Consider the following 23,114-nt stretch of genomic DNA (forward strand, 5'->3'; position numbering starts at 1 on the left):
TGGCTGAGTGGGGACTAGAACCCAGATCTCCTGACTCCCAGTCCAACACTTTAGCCACTACACCGCACTGGCTTTTTTCAAGGTGTCCAGGCTTTTGCACATGGGCGGAAGGTCCGAAGGGGAGGGATCCTACACGCATTCAGCTGAACATGTGTAGGTCCTTCTACGCCATCCAATTTGGTGGATAGACCTGGTGCAAACATCTCAAGATGTTCAGGGAGCGCCCCGCACATTTGGACACCTTTCCCCCTCTTGGATCGTGTAGACCAGCCTTCCCTTCCATAATTTGTGGGACTACATCCCCCACAATCCCCCAGTCAGCAACCTGGTGCCCCTAAAAAGAGTTGTAATCCAGGACATCTGGAGAATGCCAGATCATTGGTGTAAAAGGAAACTTCTGAAGGGGTCTTGAGACAGATCTCTTTCCCGACGAACGTATTTCCCACATTCTCGTCCCTCAGCGGCCGGACGGGCTGCCAGCCTCCGTAGGCAGAGACGACAGGGCCGGAAATGGCCCAGGCCTTGATGCCTAGGAAATGATACCCATCCTATCCTGTCGGTAAATAGGATGGAGGCAAGGTTCCCCTGCCATGTTTACATGCGAAGGAGACGACGAGGGGAAAAGGGGGCTGTTTCAGGAGCCGGCCTCTGATGTCACAACTGTGGCATTCAGACAACTGGCTCCCAGCCCCGACCCAGCAGCGGAGGAGGGCAGGCTGGGGAGGGCGACAGGTCTATAGCCCGAAAAGAATTACTGGAAGCCGGTTTCTATAAGCAGATCCCCGTGCTGGAGGGGGCAGAAGAAAGCCTGCCGCCGCGCTGGAGGGGAGAGACAATGGCTTCTGAAAAGGCACCAGGATAAAAATAGAAGCAGGCCTCCGCCGACGCAGGCCTGCGGGGACCCACAGCGTGCCTCCTCGCCCCCACCCCCGCCACGGCAAAAGTCATATTTACTTATTAGCTCATGCCATTGCGATGGAGCTGAATGTGTCTGAAGAGAGGGGAGTGTTGTGGAGAGACCGCCCGGGCCTTTCTCGGTGTGTTTTGGTTTGGGTTTTTTTGCCGGCCCCCGAAACAGCTGAGGGAACCGTTTTGCTCACAATGGCCAGACGCAAAGGTTACAGACGCCGTTGCGATATGCAGTCTTTCTATACCAGCCTTCCTCAGGACCTGGTGTCCTTCGCTGGGCATGTTTAGCCTGGAGAAGAGAAGATTGAGGGGAGACATGAGAGCACTCTTCAAGAACTGGAAAGGTTGTCACACAGAAGAGGGCCAGGATCTCTTCTCGATCCTCCCAGAGTGCAGGACACGGAATAACGGGCTCAAGTTACAGGAAGCCAGATTCCGGCTGGACATCAGGAAAAACTTCCTGACTGTTAGAGCAGTACGACAATGGAACCAGTTACCGAGGGAGGTTGTGGGCTCTCCCACACTAGAGGCCTTCAAGAGGCAGCTGGACAACCATCTGTCAGGGTGGATTCCTGCATTGAGCGGGGGGGGGGGGGGGTTGGATTCAACGGCCTTGTAAGCCCCTTCCAACTCTACTACTCTGTGATTCTATGATTCTATGGACTGCAACACCCATCAGCCCCAGCCAATAGAATCATAGAATAGCAGAGTTGGAAGGGGCCTACAAGGCCATCGAGTCCAACCCCCTGCTCAATGCAGGAATCCACCCTAAAGCATCCCTGACAGGGTTGATGACTTATTTATTTATTTATTATTGCATTTATATCCCGCCTTTTTTCCTCCAAGGAACCCAAGGCAGCGTACATAACCCTCTTCCTCCTCTCCATTTTATCCTCGCAACAACAACCCTGTGAGGTAGGTTGGGCTGAGAGTCGGTGACTGGCCCAAAGTCACCCAGTGGGTTTCCATGGCTGAGTGGGGACTTGAACCCAGATCTCCCGACTCCCAGTCCGACACTCTAGCCAAACTAGGTGAAATAACAGTGCTTTCCAAATGACAATTTTTTGGTGGGTTAAACTTGGGGGGGGGGGATGCAATTGTTCCCAAACAGATTGGCCATATTTAGAGTACGCCCATTGAAAACAATGGGATTTAAAGTAGTCATGACCAAAAGGAACTAGCCAAATGGCTTTCTCTAAGAAAAATATCTGGATCTAGTGGGACCATTGAGTAATAGCCATTCTTGAGCTGTAAATGAGTCGTGTGGAAAGGCTGAGGACCACTACATTGCTTTCCCCCTATCAGGTTATATTTCTTGTTGCTCTAAATATTTCCCATGTGGCTAAACCCATAGAACTGAATGTCTCAGATCAGACAATACATTAACGCAGTGTGAAAACTCCACTCTACGGTTGAGTTTTTAGGAGGTCCTTCCCATACAACGTGTTCTAACTCCACTGTTGTGTGACTGTGGGCTACCGTGGAGTTGTGTAAAATCCATCGCGATGCTTGATTGACAGTTCCTCCGAGCTCTCTGCTCCCCTGGTCCTCCTGATAGTATCCCATCAGCCATTGCTGCGAAAAACCCAATCCTAACAGCTCTCCTAGAGCGGCACTCGCTGCTTTTGCCACTCTTGCCAGGGAACTCTGTAGCCAGTGAGAAAAATCCATTCAACACAACAGAAAACTCCACGGAGCCCTCCACACAAGATGCAACACAACGGTTGTGCAGGAACTCTCCTCTGCACAGCGTGGACATTCTGCATGGAGTGTTTTCTAAAAAAAACCCACCAACCTCCACCTTTGCGTCGAGTTTTCCCGCCAGACAACACATTTCTCAACGGTGGTTTGAAAACTCCACCACGGAGTCCTAAAGCCATCGTTGAAAAATGTGTTGTCTGAACTGAGCCAATGTCTTTCCTGTATTCTCAGAAACTTAATGGATCCCCCTTATCCCATTTCTCTGCAGTTCTACAATATCCAGTTCAATGTAAGCACAGCAGAAGCAAAAGGAAACCAGAAGATGGTGTTTGTGGTGAGCTCTGATGCCAACCTCTTTTTGGATATCAATACAGACGATTGCTCCCAGCCTGACTGCCACCTTACCTTCATAACTGTGAGTACCTGGTCTGGTATTTCCGCCATCGGCTATGTGAGCGGGATGTATGCTGAGAAACCGGAGGACAGGGGCATCTGGAGAAAGAGAGAATAGGTTTTAGAACAACAGATAGCTTCATGGAATACCGAAGCTGTTTGTTTATTCATTTATTTGCAGACATTTATAAACTGCTTACATCTACGGATTTCAAAGCGGTAGACACAAATCATTTTTCAAAAACTGAAAATATAAACCAATACATCGATAGGGATGGGAGAAGCAACCCTTTCTGAGCTCACCAAAATTCTTCAAACATTTTATTTATTTATTACATTTATATACCGCCCCATAGCCGAAGCCTCACTTTGAAGCATATTTTGGCTCGTTCAAATGAGGAAAGTGAGCCTTTCAAACCTGGGAAAGTCTACATCACGCTCCCATCAACGAAAGTGTGATGATGTGTGTTTGGGAGGAAAAGGCGCATTTCAAAGTCGCATTTTTAAAGAAGTATTTATCGAATGCAGTCGCAAATTCAGAAATTTGCGAATGTTTCTTTTTTTTTAAAAAAAAAAAAGTGCTCCTGTTTGTGTTTCGGAAATAGCACATATTGGAATGATTTGTAAATGGGAACAAAATCCTCTTACATTGAATCGGTATGCTGTATCTTCATATCTGTAATAACAAAAGGCATGGAGGGGGTGTTGTCTGTACAATGCAGCTTTGTAGCCTCAAAATACTGCAGCATCTCTCCTGCTTTGGCTATTGGGTGGTATAAAAATGTAATAAAAAATGAAATAAAATAAATATAGATGGGAGGAAGGAGCGTGGGCCATGTGGACCGAAAACCGCAGCACCGGCAGCCCTTCAGCTCATCAAAACTGCCCCATGACCTGCCTTCCCGCGTTTACCCTGGATGGGGGGGGGTCACAATTAGCCTTGGATCCTCCTCCAGCAATGCCCACTAGGCTTCCCCCCCTTTTATTGTGAATATTGGCAAAATATAACAGAAAATACATTGTGAAAACAGGGAGGGGGGATATATATTAAATATATAGGATTATATTATTATTATTATTATTATTATTATTATTATTATTATTATTTTAATTTATATCTCACCTTTTTCCAAGTACTGGGACTCAAGGCAGTTTATAAAATTAAAACATGTACAATTAAAACATATAAATATAAATTTACGAAAGTTAAAAGAGAATTAAAACTACAGTCAAATTAAAAACATGTTAAAAATTTAAAAAACAGTAACAGATCAAAAAGGAGGGAGGGAATCCAATACATTAACACAGGTCCAGAGTAGCTCCAAAAGCCTGCTGGGGAAAAAAAGTTATCAACGATTTCCATCATGTGTACCGTTCATTAAAAAAGAAAGGAAAAAGGGAGGGAGTTCTACAAAGGTTTCAAGAAAGGCAGACCAGATATCTGTGTATTTATCCGCTTGCGTCTATATAACACCCGTTCAAAAGCTGATAATGTTATTAGGTCCTGGATCTATTGCATTATGAGAGGTAAGGATTTGTCCTTCTAATGTGATAGTATAAGTCTTTTGGCTGTTATAAGGGCCCTGAAGATCCATCTATGTTGACCGTGTGTTAACTTCCAAGAAGCTGATAGGTAATTTAGGAGGAGATGGACATTGTTCCATATTATAGATTGCTTCAGTACAAAGTTCATCCTTATTATAACCTCCTCCCAAAATTGGGCAACTCCGGGGCATTGCCAAAACGTATGAGTTAAAGAAGCATTAGATGTATTACATCTCCCACAACTGTGAACCGCCCAGAGAGCTCCGGCTATTGGGCGGTATAGAAATGTAATAAATAAATAAATAAATTGCACAAGTTAGACAAAACTTTATTAAGAAGACAATGCCCACTAGGCTTAAGCTGAACCGAGGCCACCTCCATCAGACGGAGAAACAACATGGTAACCCCAGAACAACAAGAAAAATATGCACCACGAAAAAGGATAGTTTCAGGGATAAAAGCCCGATGTGGTTGTGAGTTCGTGGCTGCGTCATATAATAGGGCATAGAGACACCCCCTTGGTGAGCTGAATTACACAGGGAAGGTTTGCATGAATAGACACACCTTCAACAGGCAGCTCAAAACAAGAATGTCTCATCTCGGGTAGGAAATTATTACTTTATTACATTAAATAGCTAATACCCTGGAAGGCTGAAACAAACTTCAAAGTGATCTTGATAGGCTGGAGCGCTGGGCTGAAAACAACAGAATGAAATTTAATTGGGAGAAATGCCAAGTTCTACATCTAGGAAACAGAAACCAAAGGCACAGTTACAAGATGGGGGATACTTGGCTCAGCAATACTACAAACGAGAACAATTTTGGAATTGTTGTAGATCATAAGCTGAATATGAGCCAACAGTGTGACGTAGCTGCAAAAAATGCAAATGCTATTTGGGGCTGCATTAATAGAAGTATAGCTTCCAAATCGCATGAGGTACTGGTTTCCCTCTATTCAGCACTGGTTAGGCCTCATCTAGAGTATTGCGTCCAGTTCTGGGCACCTCACTTCAGAAAGGATGCAAACAAGCTGGAGTGTGTTCAGAAGAGGGCAACCAAGATGATCAGAGGTCTGAAAACAAAGCCCTATGAAGAGAGACTGAAAGAACTGGGCATGTTTAGCCTGGAGAAGAGAAGATTGAGGGGAGACATGAGAGCACTCTTCAAGGACTTAAAAGGTTGTCACTTAGAGGAGGGCCAGGATCTCTTCTTGATCATCCCAGAGTGCAGGACACGGAATAATGAGTTCAAGTTACAGGAAGCCAGATTCCGGCTGGACATCAGGAAAAACTTTCTCAGTGTTAGAGCAGTACGACAATGGAACCAGTTACCTAGGGAGGTTGTGGGCTCTCCCACCCTGGAGGCCTTCAAGAGGCAGCTGGAAAACCATCTGTCAGGGATGCTTTCAGGTAGATTCCTGCATTGAGCAGGGGGTTGGACTTGATGGCCTTATAAGCCCCTTCCAACTCTACTATTCTATGATTCTATGATTTGAAACAAAGCCTGAAAGTGCTCCTGGTAGCAAACAAATCTTTGAGCGTATGGTTACTTTTCGGCTGGGAAACTCCACCTTCCAATGGATTGTGGATCAGCAGAATATGTCTCCAGCCTGGCCTCTTGGAGAAACGTCTTCCTTTCTTTCTTTAATTGATTTATATCCTGCCTTTCCAACAAGGAAACAGCATTCAAGGCAGTTGTTCTCTTGGCAGTAAAAGCATTTGGGCAATGAATCCACTTATAATGAATGTGCTGCTATAATTAGGGATCGCTCTGTTTCCCCTCTGTATCACTTTTGCACGTGTTCACCCATAAATCTATCCCATCCTGTTTCCACATTAAACTGCAGTCTAAAAAGAAAAAAGAAAAATTCAGAACAAATTCACACGAATGCATTTTCAAATATGTATTTCGAACGTATTTTTTTCTCAAAACACACGTTTCTAAATACGTATTTAGGAATGTGTTTTCTCGTAAAACAGACGTCTCCAAATGATTTTTCCCTCGAATTACATATTTCGATACATTGATTTGAGCCGCAAACTGTACCTCAACATTTGGAGAGGCTTGAAATCCAGAGGATTGCTAGCTGGGTTTCGATCCTCCCATTAGCCCAAGAGGTACAGGCTAGGTCACTTCATTTCAGATTTTGGAAAGACAGGAGCTAAAACCAAATCACGGGGACTAACAGGCCAATCTTCGTCAGCGCTTTTAATTCGTATGCCGCTTTCCCTTACAACGTGCCCAAAGTGGCTCACGACACAAGTACAGCAATACAAAACACGTCTTTGCTTTGGCTTTGGACCCAAATTCCAAGCCGAACCCAGCCGATTCAGACTGAATCGGTCTGGAACAGAATCAGGGCGGCTCCAGGACAGTTCAGGCCAAATCGGGTGCATCGTACCTGAAGCACTTCAGAACGCTTCGGAGAGATCCAGAACCTCTGCTGAAGAGCTCCTGCTCCTTACCTGGATAAGTTGTGAGCCATTTAAAAGATGCCAACTCCCTTGAAGAGGCCCGGATGGCTGTGGGAGTTCATGCCAGGTCCAGGTGAGGAGAAGGTGGTTCATGCAGCAGGGGTGGCATTTGGGAAAGCAGCCTCAGTGTCATGTCTCGCCCTGCTCCCCCTGGTTTGGAAGAAGGTGGTTCAGGTAATTAATCAGAATCAGACTCTAAAGTAGAGGAGTCAGTGCCAGACACAGGCCAGCCTGTACCAGTGGGGGAGAAAGCTCTTACGGGCTCTTCACCAGCTGGGGGTAATCCCTCTCCAGAGCTTATCTTGGCAAGGACAAATAATACAGAGTCAGTGGGAAGCCAACATTCTTTCAAAGAAGAGAGCACTGACAGGTTAGTTGATCCTAGAGTATGCCACAGACTAAAACGGGCAAAGCGAAAGGAAGGCAAGAGAAAGTCAGCCCGGCTCGCATCCCGTCAGAAGCTGCCTCAAAACTAGGCAGGATCTACACTACTGCTTTAAAACGGTTTATAACAGTAGTGACAACTGTTGGGGCCCAGGACACAATCCCTATGCAGTCTTCAAAACATTTTCAAAGTGTTATATCCTGCTTAGTGTAGATCTGGCCCTAGTCTCTCTGAAGTTAACGCGTCTTGGGAAAGGGCTTTCCATTCTTCTTAGAAGGACAGTTGTCTCGCTTAGTTTGCATAGTTTTGCCTAGGGGAAAGTTCCAAGAGATTAGACTCTCTTCAGGCAGGGAGAGATGTTTATTGCTTGAATAAAGCTTTATGGGTTACTTAGCAGGCCTCGTTATTGTCTCCCAAGAAGATGGGAGCTTTTGGGAATCACGACATTCGGTAGCCGCTATTGACGCAAAAGGAAGAGTATGCAATTTTTGAAGTGGCTGCGGGCGGCTGCTAACTGCTCTCCAGGCCTCAGAAAAGACTCGCACGGCGCAGCAAACACGGGGCAGCAACGGGGCAGCGTCCGCCGAGGCAGGTGGTTTCGCTCACCCCTAGGCCCACGTCAGTTTGCCAGAACATGTGCTTCCATGAGGGCCCAGGCAACCTGACAATAAACCCCTATAAGTCAAAACCAGTACTTTGAATTTGGCCCGGAAACAAATCCGTAAGCCGGCGAAGGCGATATTGGCCCGGCGTAATACTTTCAGAACATATTCTAGAAGCAGAAACCCGTTCGGGTTGCATTACGTGAATTGACGTGTTGTACAGTTAGGAAGCAGGACCCCATCTTCTGCACAGTGCAAATGTTATTGTCTGGCATGAAATTCGGCACGTCAGTCCTGCGTTTCGAAGATATGGAGTCCTCCTTTTTGCCTGGGCTCTTTCTTTTCCCTGTCCTCCTTCTTTAAATCTCGCATTCCTAGTCTCTTCGTGTCTGGGACTCAGTATCTGACAGCTGGAACCATCTGGAATAACAGCCCGCTTGGCTCCGTACGTCATGATGGACTCCAGTAATTTCTGACCCTCTTTTTTATTCTCCGCAGCTGGAAGAAATCTCCCACATTCCGGTCTCAGGCTGCGCTTTCTTAGAAACAATGCCAAACTGCAGGAGCTGGAATGAAAGTTTTAACTGTGGGGTTGGGGGGAGGGAGTGGGCAGTCAACGGGGGAAATTGACATTCTAACGGGAAAGGAAGACTTTCAGATTGTAGATTGACTGTGAAGAAAGCAGGGTTCTGCAGTAGCAAGGGACGCTCAAGAAAACAGAATCATAGAATAGCAGAGTTGGAAGGGGCTTACAAGGCCATCGAGTCCAACCCCCTGCTCAATGCAGGAATCCACCCTAAAGCATCCCTGACAGAGGGTTGTCCAGCTGCCTCTGGAAGGCCTCTAGTGTAGGAGAGCCCACCACCTCCCTAGGTAACTGATTCCATTGTCGTACTGCTCTAACATGCCATCTATTGTTCATCCGATGCTCTCAAAAACACATTGCATTGTTTTGCTCTGCGCTTCAGAGGGGTATGGAACTCACTGCCACAAAATGTAGTGATGGCCACCCATTTGGATGGCTTTAAAAGGGGGTTGGATAAATTCCTGGAGGAGAAGGCTATCAAGGGCTGCTATCCGAGGCAGTAAGCCTGTGTGCACCAGTTGCTGGGGAACATGGGTGGGAGGGTGCTGTTTATTTATTTATTTATTATTTATTTATTTATTTATTGCATTTATATCCCGCCTTTTTCCTCCAAGGAACCCAAGGCGGCGTATATAATCCTCCTCCTCTCCATTTTAGCTTCACAACAACCCTGTGAGGTGGGTTGGGCTGAGAGTCTGTTACTGGTCCAAAGTCACCCAGTGGGTTTCCATGGCTGAGTGGGGACTAGAACCTGGATCTCCCAACTCCCAGTCCAAGACCTTAGCCACTACACCACACTGTTGTACTGTATCCTGCTTGTGCGACAACAGCTGTTTGGCCCCTGTGTGAACAGAGTGCTGGACTAGATGGACCCTCGGTCTGATCCAGCAGGGCTCTTCTGATGTCTTTAGGTGAAGTGCAAACAAGATAAACATGGGTGCAAGCGTGGGTATCACACAGATATGCTTGTCAGGGAGCTTTAATTGGCTGCAGTTTCCTCTTTGCCAGTGTGTGAAATGGATGGTGACGCTTCCCCGTCCCAATTTAATAAGAAAACGTGGCATTTGTCCAGCGCTTTCAGTTGTTCAAAGCGCTCCACTATCTGCAGTCCTTAACCACCACAATAAAACCTGCAGGGTAAGCTGGTATTTATCACTCTCCATATTGCAGCTGGGATGGACTGCGGCTGAGAAAAAGTGACGTTCCTAAGGCCGCCTAGTGAGTTTGTGGCAGAGAAGAGATTTGAACCAGGGACTTCCGGAATTGCAGCTCCGCCTTTCAGCTGCTGTGTTACACCAGGGCTCCTGCTGACGTTGGAGTTCTGAATTAAGTGGCTTTGTTCCAAAGTGGAAATAAGTCAATAGGAATTTTCCATTGTTGCGTTTTTATTTTCGAATTACACAGAACAGTCCACAGGGCCTCTTTGCCACAGCTTTCAGTTCCTTCACATACATACATACATACAATGTCATTTGCTATCCTCCCCCCTCTTTTATTCCTGAAGTATTTCTAAAACATCACAAGAAAGCAAACTTAATGTGATTGGGTACATAGAGACTTTTTCATATACATAAGAACATCAGAAGTGCCCTGATGCTGGATCAGACCAAGGGTCCATCTAATCCAGCACTCTGTTCACACAGTGGCCAACCAGCCATCGGCCAGGGACCAACAAGGCAGGACATGGTGCAACAGCACCCTCCCACCCATGTTCCCCAGCAACTGGTACTCACAGGGTCATCACCTCGAATTCTGGAGATAGCACACAACCATCAGGGCTAGTAGCCATGGATAGCCTTCTTCTCCAGGAATTTATCCAGCTCCCTTTTAAAGCCATCCAAATTGGTGGCAATCACTACATCTTGTGGTAGTGAGTTCCATAATTTATCTATGTGCTGTGTGAAGAGGTACATCCTTTTATTTGTCCTGAATCCCCCACCAATCAGCTTCATGGGATGACCCTGGATTCTGGTATCTAGGATGTCTCCCTACCCACATTCTCCACACCATGCATAATTTTGTACACCTCTATCATGTCTCCCCTCAGCCTCCTTTTTTCCAAGCTAACCAATCCCAGCTTTTGTAACCTTCCCTCCTAGGGGAGATGCTCCAGCCCCTTGATCATTTCAGTTGCCCTTTTCTGGACTTTTCCCAGCTCTATAATATCCTTTTGTAGGTGTGGTGACCAGAACTGTACATGGTATTCTACGTATGGTCACACCATAGATTTGTGTAAAGGCAATATGGCTGATGCATAGTAATATATGTTGCCTCAGTAGAACACAACGTTGACAAAGATTCATGCCTGAAACACTGCATAGCCAATGCAATTCAAATACTGGGTTAGATGGACAAATATACTTAACACAAAATAGCCACCAACTTGGATGGCTTCAAAATGGAATTTGACAAATTTATGGAGGATAAGGCAATTTATTTCTTTGATTTATACCTCATTTTTCAGTGCAGCTTGTTAACCATCCTGAACAACCTGTCATGTATAGCCCTACTGCTCCTGGATTGGGAGCAGGTGCTGCAGGTAATCAATCAGAAACAGATTCAGACTCAGAAGACGCCGAGCCAGACACCAGGCAGTAAGAGCCAGTGGGGGAGGAGGTTCACACAGGAGAGGCTTCAGCTGAAAATCTGCCCCTTCCAGAGTCTATCTCTTCAAGGCCAAATTCTATGCCTTCAGGGGACAGGGAATCAACTTCCGGGGGTGAGCATTCAGAAACCTTACTTGATGCTAGGAATCGCCGGAAACTAAAACGTTCAGCAAAGTTAGTGGCAAAGAGACAGGCGGACAGATTGCATGAGAAATCGCCCACGCATCAACCACCTTAATCATAGAATCATAGAATAAAAGAGTTGGAAGGGGTCTACAAGGCCATCGAGTCCAATCCCCTAACCCTAACCCTAACCCTAACCCTAAAGCATCCCTGACAGATGGTTGTCCAGCTGCCTCTTGAAGGCCTCTAGTGTGGGAGAGCCCACAACCTCACCAGGCAACTGATTCCATTGTTGTACTGCTCTAACAGTCAGGAAGTTTCTGGCTTCCTTTAACTTGAGCCTGTTATTCTGTGTCCTGCATTCTGGGAGGATCGAGAAGAGATCCTGGCCCTCCTCTGTGTGACAACCTTTTAAGTATTTGAAGAGTGCTCTCATGCCTCCCCTCAATCTTCTCTTCTCCAGGCTAAACAGGCCCAGCTCTTTCAGGCTCTCTTCATAGGGCTTTATTTCTGATCATCCTGGTTGCCCTTCTCTGAACACACTCCAGCTTGTCTGTGTCCTTCTTGAATTGTGGAGCCCAGAACCTTGAAGTTATAGATATTTGAAAAGCCTTTTCTTTTCTTTGAACGGACAATTGTCTTGCTTCGCTTGCATAGTTTTTGCCTAAGGGGGAGTTTCACAGAAGGTGCCTAGTTTGTGTTACAAAAGTATTTATTGCTTGCAATAAAGCTTTGTAAATTGCCTAGCACTTTGCTTCATTCGTCTCCCAGAGAAAGCTGGAGCCGCTATAGTACACAACACAACCCACCAACAAACCATGGGTTCTCAAGATGGCTTGTTTGAGAATGAGAAGCCACACTGCATGGTTTACAAGCTCCCTGCAGAGAATGCCCTGGGTTCAGACAACATGCTAACCCACAGTTCTCGCACAACCCACAGTTCATCAACAACCCACACTCAGCCATGTTGTGCGAACCCAGTCAATGGCAGTGTCCTGCGGCACGTTGTGGGGATGAACTAGAATTATGGGGATGTATGGCGTGCCCAAGCCACTTCCTCTTTGCATTAAAAAGGCTGGAATGCCACATTCAAGGGTTGTTGCCGTGACATCCAAACAGGGGTATTTGAGGTTGTTCATGGTTTAAACAACCCCAGGTTAACCCAAGAACGAGCCATGGGTGCACTTCACCACAATTTATGGGTTAACCTTCTTAAATTAATCCACAAATTGCCACCATAAACCATGTTACGTCTGAACAGGACCACAGACTTGGAAGGGGGCTGAAAGGTCCCTTATCCCAACTGATGGGGGGACCATTCTGCCTCTGCATGAAAACATCTAACAAAGGAGAGTCCACCACCTTTCAAGGCAGTGGAAGCAGTTAACCACCCACAATCCATGAACGAGGCTTTTTTCCTTTTTGCTGGGCCCGGCAAGTCCGTTTCCTCTGGCTGCAGATTTAAGCGGCAGACTGCAGTGTGACGCACAGAACTTGGGGAAAAATTCTCCCGTTTCCTCCGGCTGTGGCCACGTTTGGCTCCAGCCAGCTTCAGCCGAGTCTGCCGGCTTCTTTGTTAACAAAACTCTTTTCCTATTTGTGTCTAATAATAATAATAAAATAGGTCTGACAATGGGGGCAGGGCGGGGGCATAGTTGAAGTCGCTATCAGATGGACGCCCCCGCCGGCTTGAACCCTCTATTCTCTGCCCGGCATGAGGTCAGGAGGCCAACGGAGGTGCCAGCTCCGTTCTTAGTCACTCCTTGCCGGCTCCGAAGGGGGACCTACGGGCAGTGACAGATGAGCCACGAGCCCTGGAAAACCCCCAAGCTGTGCCAAACTGATTCAGCCTTCCCCGTTGAGCAACCAGCTCCACAGCCTTCCTTCGGGACATTCCAAAAGCGGCAGAAGAAAGCCTTTAAAAAATTAGAAGGAAGGGATTTTATTTATTTATTTATTTATTTATTACATTTTTATACCGCCCAATAGCCAAAGCTCTCTGGACGGTTTACAAATTTAAGACAATTCAAAACAAAACAATAGTATAAAACCATAATGTAAAATACAATATAAAAGCACAACCAGGATAAAAACAGCAGCAATGCAAAAATACAAATTGAAAACAGCAAAGTTAAAATTAATTTATAGACTATTAAAATATTGGGAGGATGAAAAGGCCTTCACCTGGCATCTAAAAGAATATAACGCCGGTGCCAAGCGAACCTCCTTAGGGAGCTCTTTCCACAGCCAGGGTGCCACAGCAGAAAAGGATTGTTTCATTTAATTTCATGTTACCCTTTGAACTAAAAATCCATCGAAGGAGGGTTGTTAGCTACGCTGATCACACACACACCACCCCTTATCGCTATCTGTAACATTGGCATCATTCTTAACAAAGAGGGCTTGCTGTTTTTTTAAAGGGAATACCAAAATACAACAGCTGTTGCCCATTTTCGGTGATGGGGGTGCAGCCAGCCCTTCAAAGAATTCCTTTTGATCCTGGCCAACCTCGCAGGATCCATTGTTGACGCCCGGCGTTTTTCAGATTCCCCCAGCAGACAACAATAGGTTATAAAACCCCGTTGATGCTGGAAGCAGATTAGCTGTCCATTTCTTTGCGTCCTCTCTCGCTCTTTCTCGTCTTTCCGCATTGCAAAGGTGGTGGCAGGGTCAGGGAGAAACGGCGCGTCAGGCCTTTTCCGTAACGTGCAGGCTAGAAAGTGTAAAAATACATTCTAAAAACGGTCAGCGATGGAATTAGCTGCGGGGCCCTCATGCCAATAACTGCTTCCTTTTTCCTTCTTGGATAGCAAGGACCGTAAACTCCAGCTCTCATCACTTGCCGTCACTGCGGTGGCCAAACCAGGCAGGAGGGCCGACTTAGAGGGTCTTACGTGGGAGACCACCCCCTTCCAACCTATCACGGATGAAAATATGGGTGCCCTTATGCTTATCTTATTATCCTATAAAGCCCTAAACAACCGGGGACCAGCATACTCAGACGACATTTACAACAAGGGAGAGGGCCTTTTCAGTGGTGGCCCCCCAATTATGGAACGATCTCCCCGACGAGGCTCGCCTGGTGCCAACATTGTTATCTTTTCGGTGCCAGGTTAGGACCTTTCTCTTCTCCCAGGCATTTAACAACATGAGCTGAGTTGGTTTGTTTTGAACGGACCTCAGAATAGCTGTTTTTATAAGGATACTGTTGTTTTTTACGCTTTTTATGTTTTTAAACTTTGTATATTTGTTTTTAATGTTTCCTGGTTTTATCTTTTGTAAACCACCCAGAGAGCTTCGGCTATGGGGAGGTATATAAATGCAATAAATAAATAAATAAATAATAAATTTACGATCGTCAGAGGAGGTCCTACTCGCCATTCCAAGATGAACAGAATGTCGTCAGGAAGTATCTCGGCGGCAGGGCCTTCTCTGTCGCAGCCCCCACCCTCCGGAAAACCCTCCCTTTGTGCAGTTCGGGAGGCGGATAATGTAACATCCTTCAAACGCCTCCTGAAAACATATCTTTTTAGACAAGCTTTCCCTAGACTATAACTTATTCCGGTTTTATACGACATTTTTAAAGCTTTAAATCTTCTTATGGATTTTAATTTTAAATTGCCCAGAGGGCCTCAGCTGTTCAGCAATATAAATATGTAATAAATAAAATAAATAAATAGAGGCAGATCCGAATCACTGGTCGCTTCTGTGGTTTCAAAGGGCAAGCATCCAAAATGAGGGTGCTTTGCACCAGACATGCTGCATCATCAGACGGGAGGCCGCTATACCTGTTTTGATTCCGCCGTATGCTTATTTTATAGAACCAAGCTACCATCCGATGGAGCAATAGAGCAACCAATGCAACCGTGCTGCCTTTCTCCAGTGAGGAACTCCTGGATTGGGCCCGAGCGACGTTTGGGGGCGTCTCTTCCTTTACCGATTTGGAAAACCCGGAGTGGATCCACTTTCAAGCGGGCAGAGGTCAGTCCCGCGGAGAGGGCCCATTTCCCTCGCGGCGTCTCAGGGCGGTTATGGTGGCGTTTGAGCCGCCTTCGCAGTATACGCCTTCAGCTCAGCGTCAGTCAGATTTGGGGGGAGGGTTTGTTGGATTTTGTCAGCCCAACCTACCTCACAGGGTTGTTGTTGTGAGGATAAAATGGAGAGGACGAGGAGGATTATGTACGCCACCTTGGGTTCTTGGAGGAAAAAAGGCGGGATATAAATGTAATAAATAAATAAGTAAATATATTACTAAGAGGCCCGGCTTTACACGAGTTGGAATAGCAAGCTCAGAGTTGGAGATATTGTGCTCGGACCTTCTGAGTCAAACCATGACCACTTAACACACCCACCCCGTCTCCTATAGCTTTGGTGCATCATAGAATCATAGAATAGTAGAGTTGGAAGGGGCCTAAAAGGCCATCAGGTCCAACCCCCTGCTCAATGCAGGAATCCACCCTACAGCATACTTGACAGATGGTTGTCCAGCTGCCTCTTGAAGGCCTCTAGTGTGGGAGAGCCCACCACCTCCCTAGGTAACTGGTTCCATTGTCGTACTGCTCTAACAGTCAGGAAGTTTTTCCTGATGTCCAGCCGGAATCTGGCTTCCTGTAACTTGAGCCCCTTATTCCGTGTCCTGCACTCTGGGACGATCCCTATAGCTCCCTGAGTGAGGGGGCTTCCACTCCATTCCCCTGAGTGGGGGGGTGGGGGGAGTTGTCCCACCATAGGGGTGGGAGGGAGAGACCTTCGAACGTTGTCTCGTGGCCTGCTGATCGCCCTTGGCTTCAAACTGTATGTACTGCAGTGCAACGTGCTTGCTGGTTAGGGAAACCTGCCCCTAGTGGCTGAAAAGGTTACTGCAGGTGTCAACCACAAGGGCACATTTAAATCAATTAATTCATGTGTTTTAAAAAAACAAAAATGACCCCAAGGAGCATGCCCTGAGGGTCTTTTAGCATGAATGCCAAGTATCAGGTGTCTAGGTTTCATGGTCTTAGTGCTATGGTGCAGACGGACAGACATCCTCTTTCATTATTATAGATAAACTAGCTTGACTCCCAGTCACACTTCCCATGCCCCCTCCCAGCCGCTCCCCCTCCCCCGCTCCCCCACCCACCAACTCCCAGGACTTACCTGAGGCCTCCACATTAATCGCTTCCACAATGATATGTTTCAGTGCTCCTGCTCCCTCCCAGCTGTGTTTATGTATCTTGTTGCTTTGCAACAAAAAGTTCTTCTCGTAGCTCGGAACCTCCGGCATACAAAGTTCTTCTCATAGCTCCAAACCTCCAGTGTGCCATGCATTGCCACGTGCCACGCATTGCCTCAGCGTTTTATATTCTGTCTACAGATGTAAGTGGTTCGCTTCAACCGTCACTGCCAGAAAAGAACTATCTGCCCAGGGCTCTCCTGTTCCTGAGCATCAGCCATATCCTGCCCAGCAAAGATGGGAGAGGTCACAGCAGCACTTCCGAAGTAATTGATCATTCTCCTTTGTCCTACAGAACCCAGCTCCGCCGAAAACTGTGTCCTTGAGAAGGATTTCAATGCTGAGCAGTACCTAGAGGCCGAGGTTATCTCCCACAACATCGAGAGGTGCCTGGGCTCTGGTGGGCACCCCCAGAAAGCGGCCCATATCATGTGGCTTCAAGACTCCAGGTAACTGGCTTGTGTAAATTCAAATGCGACCCTGTGAATAGATTTCGCAAATTCAAACCAGGGGCAATCGCCATCATGTTTTTGGCTCGCAGTATTTTAGCAGTTCTTATGTTTGGCAAGGATTGGTCGAAAAGGTTCAAGGAAGGGAGGCAGGTTGAGGACCATCCAATAGGACAGAAAAAACCCACATGACATTCTGATTAACAAACTAGCTAAAAGTGGGCTAGATGGACAACTATTAGGAGGATTCACAGTTGGCTACAGAATCGGACTCAAAGAGTACTTATCAATGGAACCTTCTCAAACTGGGGAGAGGCAACGAGTGGGGTGCCGCAGGGCTCAGTCCTGGGCCCAGTGCTCTTCAACATTTTTATTAATGATTTGGATGAGGAGGTGCAGGGAACGCTGATCAAATTTGCAGATGACACAAAATTGGGTGGGATAGCTAATACCCTGGAAGACAGAAACAAACTTCAAAGTGATCTTGATAGGCTGGAGTGCTGGGCTGAAAACAACAGAATGAAATTTAATAGGGATAAATGCCAAGTTCTACATTTAGGGAATAGAAACCAAATGCACAGTTACAAGATGGGGGACACTTGGCTCAGCAATACTACAAACGAGAAGGATCTTGGAATTGTTGTAGAACACAAGCTGAATATGAGCCAACAGTGCGATATGGCTGCAAGAAAGGCAAATGTTATTTTGGGCTGCATTAATAGAAGTATAGCTTCCAAATCACGTGAGGTACTGGTTCCTCTCTATTCGGCCCTGGTTAGGCCTCATCTAGAGTATTGCGTCCAGTTCTGGGCTCCACAATTCAAGAAGGACGCAGACAAGCTGGAGCGTGTTCAGAAGAGGGCAACCAGGATGATCAGAGGTCTAGAAACAAAGCCCTATGAAGAGAGACTGAAAGAACTGGGCATGTTTAACCTGGAGAAGGGAAGATTGTGGGGAGTCATGATAGCACTCTTCAAATACTTAAAAGGTTGTCACACAGAGGAGGGCCAGGATCTCTTCTCGATCCTCCCAGAGTGCAGGACACGGAATAACGGGCTGAAGTTACAGGAAGCCAGACTCCGGCTGGACATCAGGAAAAACTTACTGATTGTTAGAGCACTGTGACAATGGAATCACTTACCCAGGGAGGTTGTCGGCTCCCCCACTAGAAGCCTTCAAGAGGCAGCTGGACAACCATCTGTCAGGGTTGCTTCAGGGTGGATTCCTGCATTGAGCAGGGGGTTGGACTCGATGGCCTTGTAGGCCCCTTCCAACTCTGCTATTCTATGATTCTATGATCAAAAGCATAAAAACAACAGTATTTAAACAACAGTATCCATTTAAACAACAACAGTTCTGGAGTCCATTAAAAAACAAACTTAGCATGTGTTGTTAAATGCTGTTAAATGCACATGAAAGGGATCATTAGCTTGACGCGCTAATGAAATGGAGGTGGAAACCGCGGAGGCAAACCAGGGGGGAAAGTATGTGTGATGGAGCCCTCAGCCCTGTAGATCAGCCTTAGCAATGATATATAGGAAGACCAACCTTCACAGAAGGTAGATGACCTTCATAGAAAAGAGGAAGATAATGAATCCTCACTGGGTGACTTTGGGCCAGTCGCTGACTCTCAGCCTAACCTACCTCACAGGGTTGTTGTGAGGATAAAATGGAGAGGAGGAGGAGGAGGAAGACCATGTGAGCTTACTGCCTTTGGCTTCTTTGCAAGAGGAAAAATGGCAGGATATACTTGTAATAATAAAAAACAGAATAGAATAGAATAAAACTCTGGGACCGGCCGTTCATTCTCGGGTTTGTTTTTCAGCATACAGACTGTGGATCTAAACATCAAGGTGACGTGCAGTGACCAAGCACCGGTCAATGAACTGCCAATGCTACTGATACTTAAAAGCCATGGCGGTCTGTTGTGGAATATGAATCAGATGCCGCAGTTGGGCGGCCTCTTGGTAAGAGCGAGAAAGAAACACCAACCGAAAGGGGGGAGGATCCCTGTTGGGGGTTTTGCACATTCCAAGGGGAGGAACAAGGCGAGCTAGGCTGGCTTTGTTTGCGACGTCTGTCGTGGCCCAAAACGCTTTCCAGGCCTAAAACACAACTTTATTGATAGAAGAGAACGTACGTTGCAACGGAGGAAAATGCACCTCCTCCAAAGAGCACCTTTCTGCCTCTTGTTGGGGGATGCCCGCTGTTTTATTAGCAAGTTCTGGTCACGTACACATGAAATAACTGAGCATGTGCAAAGTACTTTGTTGACTCAATAGGAAATTTAGTCGGGTTTTCTTGTAGTTTCTGTGGTTAGGGTAGCTCTTTCCTGTCTGTCCTGCAAGAGGAACTTGCTTAACAGTCAGCTGTTGGAAAGTTCATCCACAGTGAATGTTATTTCTACACCAGGCACAAGCAGGGCTATTTTGCGCCCTAGGCAGGTGAGCTGCTTTCACCCATCCCCACCCCCACCCCAGCGTACCCGGGTGCGGGGTGCCATCTTGCCCACCCAGCCGAATCAAAGCCAGAACGCAGGGGTGGGGTGGGTGGGCGTGGCTTCACTTTGTGTGGGCGCCCACCCAGCTGAAGCGAAGCCAGGATGCTGGAGTGGGGGTCGGGCATGGCTTCACTTCGGCTGGGTGGGCGCCCAGCCGAAGAGAAGCCAGGACGCTTGGGTGTGCGGGCGGCTTCGGAACGGTGCGCCTGGAAGCTGCCCTCTCAGAGCCACTGTGGGAGAGCGGCTTCCGAGTGTGACGTTCGGTGCCCCCCTTACCTTGGCGCTCTAGGCAGCCGCCTGAGTGGCCTCTATGGTAGCACCAGCCCTGGGCACAAGATTTCCCCCCCTCCCTATGAGCAGTTCAACTCCAGTACCAATATGTCTTCCCTTATGGCAAGATATGCCTATGGCCACCACATGACAAAAGCAGCAAGCATGTTTAGTCAGGGACCTCTCAGGCTTTCGGTAATTCTGCCTTGAAATGAGCTCGTTGATTTTATCGTATTGCATTTGAAGCTACTTATCCCCTGCCCAGATTGGTTAAAAAAATTATTTCAAGGCAGCTTACAAAATTAAATCGGCATCCACGCTGCGTGTACCTTCTTGACAACATTTAAACCGAGAGATGATGCCACAGTGACTGGGTTTGGACAACGCGATAACCCACGCTGGGTTAAACAAGCCATAGTGGTTTATTTACCCATCGTGGGATATCGTTTCACCTGTCAGGTATTTTTAAATCCACGATGGCTTGCTCAGTCAAAATAATCCACTCTGATAACCCACGGTTTGCAGGGTGGGTTATTTAAGCCATCGTGGGTCATCGTGTCACCTGGCGGTCAGCGTGGGTTAATTTGCTCGCATATAGAGTTACGTGCGGCAAAAGCGGTTGAGATCACCATCGCTCTAGTCTCTATTAATAAGAATAAGAATAAAGATAAGAATGGAGCCAGTAGTAAATGCAGAAAGACTCCAGAAGAAGAAACACCAGTGTGGGTTTTCCTTAATGTAGAGACATCTTAAGCCCCCGGTGCCTTTTATTCTCACCCCTCCCAATTTTCTTGGCATGTTCTGTGCTTCCAACAGTTTCATGACCAGTGACCAAGAGTATCTTCTCTCAGGATGGAGACAAGAGTTAGACAGAGGTGTAACGTCTGCCTGTCACGCCAGCTGTAAAAGCATCGAGCCTTTGCCTGGAGAAAGGAGGAAGCCACTTACACGGCAGAGGACCCTGATCCACTTTCATAGAATAGTTGAGCTGGAAGGGGTCTCTAAGGCCATCTAGTCCAACCCCCCGCTCGAGGCAGGAATCCACCCTAAAGCATCCCTGACAGATTGTTTCTTTTCCCTGTAGGTCTCTGGCAGATACCGCATTCAGATCGTGAAATATGAATCCAGCGTTAGCACTGCTCTCCCAGACACCAAGGAAGGCCTGATCCAGGCGGCCCGCAACCATTCTGCGTTCATTGCTTCGTACACAGAAATTCCATCTGCCAAAAGCATCACCCTTGAGTTGGTCAGGATCTGTGGTGAGTCTGTTCAGTTTCACAGAGCTGGAAGGGGCCTCGGAGGTCATCTAGTCCAACCCCCTGCTCCATGAAGGATGCAGCTACGCCGTCCCTGACAGATGGCCGCCCCGGCCTCTGCTTAAAACTTAACGAGCTTAAGATAAGCAGGGGGAGGGAAGTGCTGGGGCTGAATAATTCTAGGGAAGAGCCCCAATTTTGTATTTGCGCACAACAGGAGTTTATAAATATATCTGGCCTGGGCAAAAGTGTAGTGTAGACTGGCCTTCTCCAATCTGGCGTCCTCCAGGGGTGTTGGACTACCATGCCCAACCTTCCCAGCCAGCGTGGCCAAGTTGGAGAAGGCTGAAATTGGGGCTCTTTCCCCTGACGAAAAGGGAGAATTGAAGTGCAGGGACTTCTTCGCACAGTGCAGAATTCATGTGACCACAAGACGAAGTGGTGGCCACCAATTTGGACGGCTTTAAAGGAGGGTTGGATAAAATCCTGGACGAGAAGACCATCAACGGCTGCTAGTCCTCATGGTTCTGTGCTACCTCAGGGGCAGTATGCCAGCTGCTGGGGAACATGGACGAGAGGATGCTGTTGCACTCATGTCCTGCTTGTAGATTCCTGGTTGGCCGCTGTGGGGACAGAACACTGGACTAGATGGACCCTTGGTCTGCTCCAGCAGGGCTCTTCTTTTAGCTCCTTGGACCAGTTCCCGCTATTGAAGGCCCCGCAGAGATCTGTGTTATAGCTAGAACATTGCTACCACGAAATCACAACAAAGTGCAGAGTAGCGCAGGGCCGGCCTTACCATGAGACAGAGTGAGGCAACTGTCTCAGGCGGCAGATACAGGAGGGCAGCAGCTGTTTGCCAGCTGTTCCTCCAGAGCTGTGTGTGCCACATGGCCTGGTCCCGCATCCCCTAAATCAGCAAGTTGCCCTCGGGATTGAAGTCAAATTCAGTCGCAATTCCTTTTGGTCTTGGTGCACGGTATGGAGGGGACAGTGCTGCCTTGTGCTTCGCCTCAGGCGGCAAAATGTCTTGGGACGGCCCTGGAGTAGCTCTGGTTTGTTACATGCTTTGTCCTCCAGATCCGGTCCAAACATTTTCTTGATAACATTTGCACCAGCAAGTATTGCAGGGTTGCACGCGCACACATGCACACACACACATCCTAACATGCCTTTCGACGCTCGATTAAGCAGGGCAGAAAACCGTGACGACGGTAAAGCCGCAACAGCAAGGAAACGGCATGACTGAGATCATCAAAAGCCTGATTGACAAGTGCCAGCCCTGGCGATGCAGGGACAGCAGCATCGAGATCGCGCTGCCCAAGAAAGAGTTGCATGTGAGTAGACCTGCTTCGTGCATTTACCCTGACATCTCACGGTTAAGAATTTGTAAGGAGAGGCTTGCAAGGTAGAAAGACCTTTGTACGGTGTGGAGAATGTGGATGGGGCGACGTTTTTCTCGCTCTCCCATAATACTAGAACCAAACAGGGTCTTCCCATGAAGTTGATGGGTGGGAAATTCAGGGCAGATCCAAGGAAGGACCTCTTCACACAGCGCAGAGTTGAACTATGGAATTCGCTTCCACAAGACGTCGTGATGGCCACCGTTTTGGATGGCTTTAAAAGGGAGGTGGACAAATCCATGGAGGAGAAGGCCATCAATGGCCACTAGTCCCGATGGCTCTATGCTACCTCCAGCATCAGAGGCACTAAGCCTGTATGCACCAGTTGCTGGGGAACATGGGCGGGAGGGTGCTGTTGCACCATGTCCTACTTTGTTGGTCCCTGGTCAACCACTGTGTGAAGAGAATGCTGGACCAGATGGACCCTTGGTCTGACCCAGCAGGGTTCTTCTGATTCACATTTATTTCCATACAGGATGATGATGATGATGATGATGATGATGATGATGATGATGATGATGATGATTGTATTATTATTATTATTATTTTATTTCTTACCTGCCTCTCCATCTGGATCGAGGTGGGGAAGTACATTAAATACAATATAATACATAAAACTAGTTAAAAGAGCATATGAAACCAATACATTATTAAGATAACAATCACAACATTTTAAAATTCTTAGGTTTAAAATCCATCT

General features: G+C 47.2%; 2 protein-coding genes across 2 annotated transcripts in view; both read left to right on the forward strand.

Moving 5' to 3' along the window:
* Positions 1 to 23,114, forward strand: part of PTRH1 (peptidyl-tRNA hydrolase 1 homolog) — a 295,083-nt gene that overhangs the window by 78,701 nt on the left and 193,268 nt on the right. The window lies entirely within an intron of this gene.
* The window catches only part of ENG (endoglin), a 69,531-nt gene that overhangs the window by 20,979 nt on the left and 25,438 nt on the right, over positions 1 to 23,114 (forward strand). Inside the window, exons 3-8 of the mRNA XM_063144644.1 lie at positions 2,879 to 3,025; positions 15,146 to 15,305; positions 16,832 to 16,985; positions 18,811 to 18,952; positions 20,840 to 21,014; positions 22,206 to 22,348. Coding sequence (XP_063000714.1) covers positions 2,879 to 3,025; positions 15,146 to 15,305; positions 16,832 to 16,985; positions 18,811 to 18,952; positions 20,840 to 21,014; positions 22,206 to 22,348 — 921 coding nt within the window. The remainder of the gene's footprint in view (positions 1 to 2,878; positions 3,026 to 15,145; positions 15,306 to 16,831; positions 16,986 to 18,810; positions 18,953 to 20,839; positions 21,015 to 22,205; positions 22,349 to 23,114) is intronic.

Source organism: Elgaria multicarinata, chromosome 19 (genome assembly GCF_023053635.1).
Source record: "Elgaria multicarinata webbii isolate HBS135686 ecotype San Diego chromosome 19, rElgMul1.1.pri, whole genome shotgun sequence".
NCBI classification, from domain to species: domain Eukaryota; kingdom Metazoa; phylum Chordata; class Lepidosauria; order Squamata; family Anguidae; genus Elgaria; species Elgaria multicarinata.